The sequence below is a fragment of the Lemur catta genome, chromosome 22 (assembly GCF_020740605.2).
Source record: "Lemur catta isolate mLemCat1 chromosome 22, mLemCat1.pri, whole genome shotgun sequence".
In the NCBI taxonomy this organism is placed as follows: domain Eukaryota; kingdom Metazoa; phylum Chordata; class Mammalia; order Primates; family Lemuridae; genus Lemur; species Lemur catta.
The window spans coordinates 19,429,451-19,441,582 of NC_059149.1; the positions used below are offsets into that span (position 1 = coordinate 19,429,451).

The 12,132-nt window shown below is 39.4% G+C and overlaps 1 protein-coding gene across 3 annotated transcripts in view; it reads right to left on the bottom strand.

Annotated features, from left to right (window-relative positions):
* The window catches only part of MTUS1 (microtubule associated scaffold protein 1), a 117,379-nt gene that overhangs the window by 56,216 nt on the left and 49,031 nt on the right, over positions 1 to 12,132 (bottom strand). For 2 of the 3 annotated variants that reach the window (XM_045535535.1, XM_045535534.1), the window contains exon 4: positions 4,222 to 4,383. The exons of the other annotated variant lie outside the window; for it this stretch is intronic. In XM_045535535.1, coding sequence (XP_045391491.1) covers positions 4,222 to 4,383 — 162 coding nt within the window. The remainder of the gene's footprint in view (positions 1 to 4,221; positions 4,384 to 12,132) is intronic. 3 annotated transcript variants of the gene reach the window in all.

The window sequence follows — 12,132 nt, forward strand, 5'->3', positions numbered from 1 at the left end:
TAGTCTCAGAAAAGTCCAAGCAGCAGCGGAAATGATTTTCCCATTAGAAAAGGGCTACTCGTTGTTCCACACTTTTATTTGCAAACATTTCATACATTCTAGCGTCTAGTTAAAATCAGCTTCTGTTTATTACATCATGTATATACACACAAAGCCAACATTCTGTTCACTTCCTGAATTTTTTTGTAAATCAGTCTAACACTCCTCACTGTGCCAGATCATTTGCCCACCTGGCTTAAAGTCAAATAACTACTGACGTCTGTCTAAGCTTTCAAATCTCAAAAGCACGATCGCCCAACTTTGTAATAACAAGAATGTCTCATGGATACCTTCGAAGCATTAAAAGAGAAAGAATGAGAACAGAAGTAATAGTGGGCTGGATGGTGATATTTTCTTATTAGAGAGGCCATTCAGAAGCATGGAAGTACTAACGTGTCGTAACGTGGAGCCAGCAGCATACACCGCCCCTCTCTCTTCTCTGCCTCACCCATGGCACACATCACTGGTCACACAAAAACTTTCCCTCTGAACCTGGAAGCAGCCTGAGAAACGGTTAACACTGTACTACAGGTGATTCTTGTCAGCTAACCAGTGTTGGCAGGTGAGACAATACTCCCTTGCCATTCCTGCTATGAGAAAAAAAAATAACAGAGTAAGATTCATCCTTCTATCAGCTTAATTGCTCGAACAACTCAAAACGCCCTCCTTCCAAATGATCAGGCACCATCCCATTACAGTGAAGGGGAAAAAAGAGGGCAGAGCCAGGATTTTGTAGATGATCTGGTCCTCCCCCTTCACTGATCAGATGAGAATACTGAGGCTGAGAGCAGAGAAAGACTGTCTGACTTCACACAAGCTGGTAGGAAAACTCGGGTGAGTCCGACTGGAGTGACCTTTTGTGTACATCGCTCCACCTCAGCCAGGGCTGGCCACAAAGGTGCAGGAAAAGAATGCTCTGTTTCTTTCTTTAGTCTCCCTTTGCTCTCCTATTTCGCAGACAGCACAAACAGCTTTGGTTTGCATCTCTTACATTTCCCCCCACCATCTGTCTCTCAAAAATAAACATGTTTTGGTGGCCAAAGTGGAAGGTGACCGACGTCTTTTGACTTCGTATTCCTGCTAACGTGGCAACATTATACACTCTCCCGAGACGACCTTCTAAATTGCATAATGATCCTCAAAGCCTCCATTCTATTCGAGACCTACAATGTATCATTTATTTTTATCCAATCCCTCTAATGATTTTAAAAACTGGATGTGAGGTATCTGAGCCTACAAGAGCTTACAATGTTTATCCTCTATACGTGAGCACATTTGGTAAAGAAACTACCGTGCAATGTTTGACACTAACATCCCAAAGGAAATCAGTATTGTAACTTCAAAATTTTTTACGCTTAAAAGCACACACACAAAGAACCCGCTAAAACTACTAAGGAAAATTTATTGCCTTACACATATCTTGATTCTGTCATTTTCAAACTTGGCAATGTTATTTCTATAGGATCCCAAAGTACCGAGAACCAGATGCTAATTTTACAACACACTGTGCTGTCAAGAAGTTCTTAAATGAGGCCACTAACAGTATCACAAAGAATCCAGCAGATAAAGCAAGAAAGCAAAATTCCTTAAAAGGGTTCAAATGCTTAAGGCATTATGAATCAAAACACTGATCAAAAGACTGAGTTATTTCCTAACATGACCTTTCATTATCAAAAACAGAAAAAATTTCACCTCAAAATGATTTTTTTTCACATTTTGAGGTAGTCTTTTAAAAAGTACATTTTTAATATTTTTGTTTATAATTGAGGAAAACAATAAAAAGATGTGATGCTTCAATTTTAATACTAGGAAAGCATCTTTCTATACTCATACAACTAATAAGCTACACACACAAAAACCACTAGTTATTAAATCAGAAATTAAACCATCAGTCTTTGATAAAAGGATAATCTCATGTGCTAAGAACATTGACAATGCTGAAGAATTATATGTAGTAAGAGTCTCAAAACATAAAATATACAATAAAATCGGTTCTACACAGAAAGCATTCACATGTTAAATACACATAAATACGCCCAGGAAATACATCTAACATAAATTACAAGTTACAAAAAAATAGAAATCAACAGATCCTAAATCAATTTATTGAATAAGAATTTAAGCATGCTTACAAAAGAAAAGAATCAAACCAGAAATCGACGACCTACTTTTCTTCCCAGTAAACGTGGCTAACAAAGGAATTATACAAAGGCTGTAGGATCCCACGACCAGCAGTGTCAATAAGGTAGCATCATAGTGCCTCTCTGAACCAGCCGGTGGGGTGAGTGTAGAATTGATAAAGATTTTTGAAGAAATATCAGTTTCTGTACAACTGCGAAATCCTCCTGGTACAGTCATTTAAAAGGATCAAAGCTAGCTTAAGCAGGAAAAACTGCAGCCATGTTCACACTCATATCCCTCATGCTTGCTCTTAGTGAATTAGAATGGAGGGGGAAAAAAAAAAATCCGTAAGCTCCAAGGCACTACACAAAACAGATTAAACCAGCTAGCAAATCAAACTAAGAAAGAGACTCATTGATTTGAATGCTTAATCTGCAACGGGGACACATTGCCACTAGACAGGCTCTGTGGGTGTACGGTAAACCCTTTTGTTGAAAGACAAAAAGGAATGGACAAAAGCATTTTACAACCTCCTTAAGAGTGTCAGACACGGCACTGAATCGGTGGCCAAGTCAACATGGCTGTCGAAGGAAAATGTGCGTCTCAGCACTACATACAGACTGTGTCTGCTTCAAGTGCCACAAATGCCATCACTACAACAGTACTTCCAGAGCAGGCTGGTGGTTCTGTTTTGGCAGTTTGTTTTTCAAATCCCATTGCATAATGCAGAGCGCTAGAGTGAAATGATCTTAAAATAATACAAGTGTGAATTACTCTTTCAAATTCGCAGAGAAATCTGTTACATGCAAACCCTTCCGATTTCGTGCCACAACTTTAAAATTCAAACAATAAGCAGAGAGTAATCCTGTTGAGTTTTCAGTAACATATCCCAGTATTCCTGAAGGACCAGCCTGCAGCTACTTTCGACCACATGAGACCACCTCCCGCTGCCATTGGAAACATGCTCATTAATTCAGTCATTAATTCAAAGCCTTATCCTCCACAGACACATTCCCAACTCTGGCACATACTTGCTGTGTGACTTTGGACCAGTGACAACATTTCTGAGCTTTAATCGCTTCGCATATAAAATCAACAGAAATTATTTGAGAGAAAAAAAAAATGCAATAAGGTTTGGCAACCCTGTAATACTACAGCACACCCAGACGGTTCAGTGACCATTATTCCACTTGGTCCCCATCCCCTCCCCAAAAAGAAGAAATGGATCTGTCCTTGAAGCAGAGAGGATTGATTCTCTGCTACTCTCCACACCCTCGTATCTTGTTTTATCTGGTATCATCCATGTAAATATCTCCTTTCTCCTCACCCATTTTTAAGGTAAGGACAATTTCTCTTCTATCCTGGTCCCTCACGGCACCTATCATGGCGTCTGTGCACAGCAGGTGCTCCAAAATTATTTGAACTCATTAATTTCTGAATTATTTTGTGGGGAAATATAAGAAAGAAATGAGAAAATAAATATTAAGTCCAAATACATCTTTTGAATGAAAGGGGTAGCCCAATTAATTCACTCATTTTATACCCACAAAACAGAATTTACATTAACTGAAACCTTTAAAAAATATTCTGAGTTTTTAGAATTAGGCTTTAAGTTATAATATATTAGTCATTTGACACTGAATCTAGCATCCAAAGTAAAATATTACAAACATATAAGAGATAGTTTTTTATAAAGTACATGAAACTGAAGTCATCTTTCTTCTGATTCTAGTTGGGTATCAGATCCCCTAGGTTGTTTTTCTTTCCTTAAACAAGCCCCAAAACACCATTACTTCCAACGATGCATTTTAGAATCCTTCATGCAAAAATATACCTCCGATACATAATTATTTTAGTGTTTCACAGCACATTCATCAAAAGATAATGTTTTTCAAAGAATTTGTTTTTCCTGTCAAATTTTCAGAGCAATTCCAAGGAGGCAGTATGCATATTTTCCCAAAATCGCAGAAGAAAAATTCCACTAAATTATTTGTGTAGCATTAGTTTTTCTTATAACTGCTGTTTCAACCACCCCCAGGGCTTGACATGAGGCTGACTTACAATTATTGCTGTAAGCGCTCAGTTCGCTGTGGGTGCTGCCAACGGAGGGGGTGCTTCCTGTCCTCCGCAGAGCAGGACTTTTCAAAGAGGCTTTGGATTTAGGAAGTGGTCTCGGCAAATTCACCCAGGACGGCTGTACAGTTTTCAAGGATGCAGATTTTCCTTGGGGGTTTAAAAAAAAAAAAAAAAAAGTTTCCATTGCTATTCATCTTGAAAGCTGGCACTTTAAGCTTGTAAACTCAAACTTTTGCGCTATCACTGGAGTAGAAATGCAAAATGCATATTCAGAATCGTGTAACTTCAGATGAAAGACGAAAGCTTCACACAGATTTATTTATTTATGATAATTGAGAGGCAAAGGAGCAGAGATGGGGGGGCGATTAGGGTCTAAGAAATGTGGCTGTAAACCTGTAACCTAAAGTGAGAAGCTAGATCAGAAAAATCATGTGAGAAAGAAGCTCGTGGCAAAGCTGAAATCAAACAACAAATTAATATGACCCTGCCATACTGTTGATTAAAAAAATAAAAACTTAGTCCATGTACAAACCCAGGCTACCATATAAAAAGTAAATAAGTGAAAATTTAAAAACCACCCAATCAGGAAGCAAAATTCAATTCGATAAGAAAAATTTCATTTGAAAAATGCCTAATGCCTAACACCAGGTGGTGCTATATTAATATTCTTTTTTCATCTCATCTTTTCCTCTTTACTCTCCACAGCTTATTTTGCCAAACTTAAATGGTCTTCAGACTTCTAATTCTTTCTTGCAGCAAAAGTGTTTCCACTTACAGTGAAATATACACGCTTCCTTCCTAACCTCTGACCCGTCTGAAACCACACTAGCCTGATGCTCAGACCTGCCACCCGGCAAATAAGGGGCATTTGCCAAGTTCAATCCTATGCTCACAATTCCTCACATTCATTCTCTTGGAGAGTCTATTTTATTTACTTTAACCACACAGATGAATCCCACATTCTCACTTGTGGCTTCCTCTTCCTTCTGAATTCCGATGCCACTCAAGTTTTAAGTTCCTTGTTGAGTGTTTCAACTTCGACTGATATTCTCCTACCTACTGATACTAAGCAGAGCTCCATTTCTTTTCTTTTTTCCAGCCTCAAAACAGTGGAATCGTCTTTTCTTCCCATATCTTCATACAATCTTGCACCAGGTCCTTCAATGCTGCTAGTGCCACATAATTAAAGAATATCAAGAGTTGAAAAAAGACTTTTGATGAAAATAATACCGTCACATATGACTAAGGACACGATAGGGAGTCAAGTAATGCTGCTGGAGAGCAATGCTCATGGCTTTGTCCCAGCGATTTCACTTATAAAATATTTCATCTTAATAGACAAAAAGGGGCTGTGGGCATGGTAGCTCACGTCTGTGATCCCCGCACTTTGGGAGGCCGAGGCTGGAAGATTGCTTGAGGCCAGCAGTTTGAGACCAGCCGGGGCAACATAGTGAGACCTCATCTCTACAAAAAATTTTAAAAATCAGCCAGGTGTGGTGGTACATGCTTGCAGTTCAGTTACTCACGGGCCTAAGGTGGGAGGATAACTTGGGCCCAGGAGTTTGAGGTTTCAGTGAGCTACAATCAGGCCACTGCACTCCAGCCTGGGTGACAGCAACACCCTGCCTCTCAAAAAAAAAAAAAGATAAAAAAGACCTCAAGTTCCTTAGGTCTGGCATTTGAAGTCACCACACTAAGGCTCTCCCCCTAGCTCCAGCCCTACTCCTGTACTGCCCTTTGACCTCAGCGTACATTCTGCCCCAATCATCCTGGTTTTATTCCCAACACCAGGGCATACCATGTGCTATCGGACTTCACTAGGCACGTCATTTCTTTTCAAAGAGTCAAAGCGTTCTTCTTCCTCTCAATCCAAGTCCTACGAAGCCTTATTTACGCCCCTACATCTCACCTAAACAACTGTATTAGCTTCCTAAAGTCCTGTCCTTCCACCCCTTCCAACTCCATCATGTTGATTTTCAGAACATGAAAATCTAAAATTTGGGACTCCCCATCATCTACAGGATGGTGATCTTATTTTCAAGCCTCTTTAATTAATATTTAACTTTAAAGGCATAAAAGGCAGTCCTAGGGCCGATTCCTGCCAACTTCTCACTTACGCCATGTCCCCACCCCTCGATGCCCCACACATGCCCACACAGTGGCTTCTCTCCCGGCTGCTTCACTCTGTCCTGTGGCTGGTGCCCACCCTTGTGACTGAGAAAGCCTCCTTGCCATCCCGTCCCCTATTTCCGCCCAGTGAATATGAAGTCAGCTCAAGCTTCTCTTCTAACTCTTGCTACTCATCTGCAGCTCCACCCTGCATCTACTGAATCACCACCTGCACTTTAACATGATCGCCAGGTGACTAAAATACACAGTAAGTTTCAGAAGCACTACTGAGAATTGCAACCTCTCTGTGCACCTCTCCTGCCAGGCCACCTTCATGTGTGTACCACAGGCTACCCCTTCCTTCCCACTCATGCCACACTTGCTACTATCACAGCATCTGCTTCTGTGTGTCCCCTGGACTAGTCTCTAGGGTCCCTGCAAACAGGAAGAGCACTGGATTCAATTCTGTCCCTTAGGAAATGGCCGAGTATCTGGCATGGAGTAAGACTTAGTAAATGTTTGCTGAATGGATTAATTTTTCTTTTAATGTCAAGAGTAAATGACAAATTTTTATGTCTTTTCTCATCTACAGTGAAGCCTTAAGCACTAATTAACCCATTTCACAAGCTTGTCTCTTCCATCTATTAACTACATAAAGAGAGACTTTCTTCTTTACATCCTTTACAAGAATTAGCGAATATTAGATAGCAGTAACTTTTTATTTATATTTAGCCACCCATTTTACTTGCTTTAGGGGGTCAGTGAAACAGATTTTGAGAGTATCAATCTACCAAATTGCTGCCCCTTCAGCAGAAACATTCCAATGAGTCATCAGCATCAGATATCATGAGCAAGGTTGGGCAAGTAACAGATCAAAATGACTGGGCCACAATGTCGTCAAGGCTCAGTAGGTTTTGAAAATGAGCTTATGCTTCAAAAACCATGCTTCCTAGCACTGTTTCTGAAAGCATCGTAGGTTTGCAGACATTTCTGAGTGTGCCTGAGAATTACCACCGAAGCCCTGGGCCCTCTCTGATTCCAATGTATGGCCTGAACAAGCCCAAATGTCACTCCCTCACCTGCCCTATTCCATTTTCACAAGTCTCACTGTCACCTGCATCCAGCCCCACCCCCACACCTAAGGACAACTTGTCCTCACCAAAGTTGTCCGCATTCCACCATTTCTCCTAAGTGCTGAGCATACTAAACAATGCCTCTTTCACCAAAAGATTAGCCCTTTAGATACTGAAAATAATCCTAACAGTGTGTTACTATTCCTATCCCAGTTTATAGATGAGAAAACTACTTAGGTGGTTAAATGGCTTACTTGGGTCACATAACCAACCAGGGACAGTGAGGCCTAGAATTCAGGTGCCCATCAACCAGCCCGATGTCTCTCTGCTGAGCCAAGGAATAGAAGCCCTGCAGTTAAAGAAAGTAGCACTGAGCTTGGAGGCAGACAGGTTCTACCTCTTCTTAGGCAGGAGCTCCTACAGTGGAATGGTAAAAATAGTGGGGATACAACAAGGCAAACTGTTTCACCAACAGGCCTAATGTTTAACTTAATAATAAAGTTGACCTCAAGTAGTTATGATTGGATTTCATATAAAGAAGCAGTAAAACAGACACATCACAAGCAATGTTAAAAGTAAGGCATGGCAATATTGGGCCAGTTGAGAGACTGCAAGTAACTCACGCACTAAATTCTTAAACGGTGACTTCAGTACAGGACTTCTCTGACCTACAGTTCTGAAATAGTGACATTTACCAGTTCACATCACATGGTGTAACTCATCCCAGATGTTGAAGATAAAGATTTAAGATCTACTTGCGGAAATATTATTGACCTTAGTGGTAACATTTTAAGCTCATGCACTTAGCACACAGACTTACATACAGACAACAGATTTGTTTTGATTCCGTAATTATAACCATCTTTTGCCTGGGGGAAATCTGGAAGGAATAACATTTGCACTCTGCCATAGATCGTAACACAAAGAGTCTACTGGATTTGAAGCAAACCTTCATTAATCGATTTACTAAAACCACCACCTTGGAAAACCTGATTAAGTGTACTGTATTCGAGCCAAAATAATCAGTGAACAATGCCTTGCAAAACTAAAATTCCAATGGAAATACTTATTAAGTGACAAAAAAAAAAAGGACAATGTTAATATTATCCTGTTTTATAGAAACAAGATAGTAGAATGGTGCTTGCCAGCGGCTGACAGGGAGACGGAAATGGGGAATTATTCAACAGATATAAAGTTCCAGTTGCGAAAGATGAGTTAGTTCTAGAGATGTGCTGTACAACATAATTCCTATTTTTAACAATATTGTATTGTGCACTTAAAAATCTGTTACAAGGCTAGATCTCATGTTAGGTGTTCTTACAAAAAAAAGAAGAAGAAGAAGAAACAAGACTTGGAGGGAACAGTGATAGCTATGAGAGGTGGGAAATGAATGAATGGGACCAAATCATAAGTCAGTGTCACCGAGAAACAATCACACTGGGTTGAGAAAAACTCAGAACTGGGTCCAGTAGGCTGACGGTTCAAACCCAAAAATAAAATTATACAATGAAGTTGCACTTTTGCATGTCCCTGCAAAAAGAAAAAAGCATCATATGTTTTTTAAGTTTAGACTTACTTATGTATTGACAAAGTCCAGAAGGCTACACCACCATTTTACATTACGGGGTATAGCAGCATAGGACATGGTGGAAAAGAGAAAGGGACAAGAATAAACAATTTTCCCTTCGTGCTTTATTAACCCACATTACTTCTCTTTGTACAAGGAGCATTTTTTTAAATAAAAACTAATATTATAAAGTCAGTGGGTCTAGTTTAATCCGACAAAAGATATCTAAATCAAAACAGATAAAGCAATCAAGAAAATATAAATTGGATCAATAAAGAAAGTAGATTCTAATAACCATTTTTAATTCCCCATCATCTGTAAGCATTAGCTATTCTTCAATCATTTTCGTTTCACAGTACTGAGAAAAAATAAACAATGGAGCCAATGCCTTAATTGATGCTTATATATGGCTATTCTGAAAACAGTCACTTTACTACTGGAAAGTTCTTCAGGACGCCATAATGGGAATGTTTCCTAGGACTGGAAATTGAAGCCAAAGAATGAACTCCTGAATGGTACACCTTTGTTCTGACACTTATATGAAATGATTCATCCTCCAGGAGAAAGTTCCCAGGGCCTTCCCAGGGTGTGCAGTGTCATCTCTCGGCAGCAAGTTGGCCTTCTCCCTCCCGTAAGGAAAGGCCTGGGAAGGAAGGTGGGTCCCCATCCTGCTCCGGAAATGCCCTCAAAGCAATGAGAGCCACACAAACACCTACCAGTCAAATGTCTCATCTTTGAACTATCAACTAGACACAAATGAACTCAGCTTTACCATATTTTTCATGAGACATTTATTCAGCATAAAAAAAAGCTTCTCATTCCATACATTTGATAACGTTTATGGGTTTTGAAGGTGAGTTTCAATTAGTTAACAAAAAACCCACATTGACCACTGTATTACCTGTATTAGAAGACATAAATCATCTTAATGAAAATATGGATGATGGAGTCACATTAAGGGGCTTGTTACCCAAGTATTTACTTGCTTACCTTAGTAAGGTAACTACAGGTGATCACAAAGCTCAAATGTGTACAAAATAAATACTATATAAACATCAACATCTTTCCTATGTACCAGGAAAAAATACAAAATTCTTTAGCAACAAAAATAAGTTGCACACAATTTCTATGAATAAATTTATCAAAAAAGCACTAGTCTGATATGAAAATTACAAAAATGAAGGAAATAAAAGATTTGAAAAAGTGTACATACATGTTAATTCTTCCCTGTATTAATATTTTAACTGAATGCTATTTCAATGTAAACCTACATGTGATTGCTTTTAAAGCGGGATTTGGGAGAATTTTTTTTAATAAATTAGTTTATTACTGGAATAAAACTGTACTGACAAATTAATAAAGTCGTATATAAATCTCAGAGATATAAAAATTCAGGATAGGACAAGGGAGATAATTTAAATCAGTAAAAACATACTTATGTGTGGTATTAATATCTTTGAATTTAAAAAAATTAAAATTGAGAAGGGGTATGGTGCAGTGGTTAAAATTTGACAAAATCTGGGACGTGAGGATGACAGTGCTGGGGGGTAAGCTGCTGAACAGGACTTGTCCCCCCTGATAAACGCAGAGAGGCATGTCAGGAGAAGGACCCTACTCGGGGATGTCGTCATTCACTTCCAGCCTTTGAACACAGTAGCAGGAGACGGTGGTACATGGAACTCTTGGCAACCATATTTTAACTGAAAAGTCAATGACAAAAGCAAAATGCCAAGGCAGGAGGAGCGGAGGGACAGAAAGAGAACACTACTGAATCGCCAAACCTGGAACTGCCTACCTCTAGACTTCCCGACACACAGAGCCTTGTGGATAACCCAGTTGATTGGGTTTTCTGTCACCTGCTGCAAATTGCATTCTTAACTGTCATAGTCTCCCGCCAGCAGCATCTGCTGCAGCTGGTGCCTCCTTTCTTGAAAGGCTTTCCTTCCTGGGCTTCCAGGACTCTCGACTGACTTCTCTCCTACCATCGTGGCTTGGTCTCCTTTGTGATTCTTCATCTCCCCAGTCTTTTAAACTTAAGAGTACGCAAGAGGTACTCTGGAGTACTCTAGGGAGTACCCTAGAAGTCAACCTTGACCTGTTCTCTTTCTATACTTACCTGCCGCCTTGGTGATCTCATCCAGTCTAGGCTCTAAATATCATCTATTAATACGTGTTCCAACTTCGCACTTCACAACGTGTAGCAAAAGCAAAACATTCCACCTAGAGGACTGTATCCAAGGAATTTATCTGACCAGCTTATGTACTTACTTACAAAGTTCTTCAATGTAAAGTTGTTTAATATACTGACAAAAACTGGAAACCACCTCAATGTTCAAAAAAGTCTGACAAAATAAATCACAGCACATTCAGATGATGGGCTATTATAGCCATCTAGAACCATGTTATTAAGAGGAATTTAAGAGTCTAAGAAAATAAGTACCATACCTTTTAAATGAAAAGAAAACTCAATCAACTAATTAGACTCCTACTGACTGTTAGGTATGAGATTTCTAAAACTGTAGACACTGTCCCCATTAAATATATGTGCATGAGAATCTGCAAAAGAAAATATGTAAAAATATGTGCATGAGAATATGCAAAAAGGAAAGAATTCAAATAGTTATAAATTATGAAGTTCAAAACGACTTGGTGGTAGTGAGATTAAAGGTGATTTTTTCCCCCTTCTTACTCTTCACTTAAAATATCATACTTTCAAAAAAAAGCCTCCTTGGCTGGGGCAATGACCCCATGTTTTGTTCTTGACATTAACAGACATGGGCTCTGTCTTGGCCTCTTTTGACAGCCAGAACTCCTCCCAGTCCATCTTGTCCTAATAGCCTAGCAGCCCTCCTCTGCACTTCCATGCCTCTGCACTGACTCTGTGCTCAAGTCTACATTCTATACCCTGAGCCCTAACTGTCCCCTTGTCCTACTTCCTAGTACACCAGCCACATCCCAAAAAATACTTCAATGTGTATTCCTTATTTCTGAGATCTCAATGGGTAAAAATTAAATAGCGCAAAGGATCAACACTAAACCAAGACTGGCCCTTACCTAAGTAAGGGTGTACCCTCTATTATACTACAGAAATTCCTGTGTTACAGAAAGAAAGAATTTAAGCAAACTTTAGTATTTGTAACCTCACCC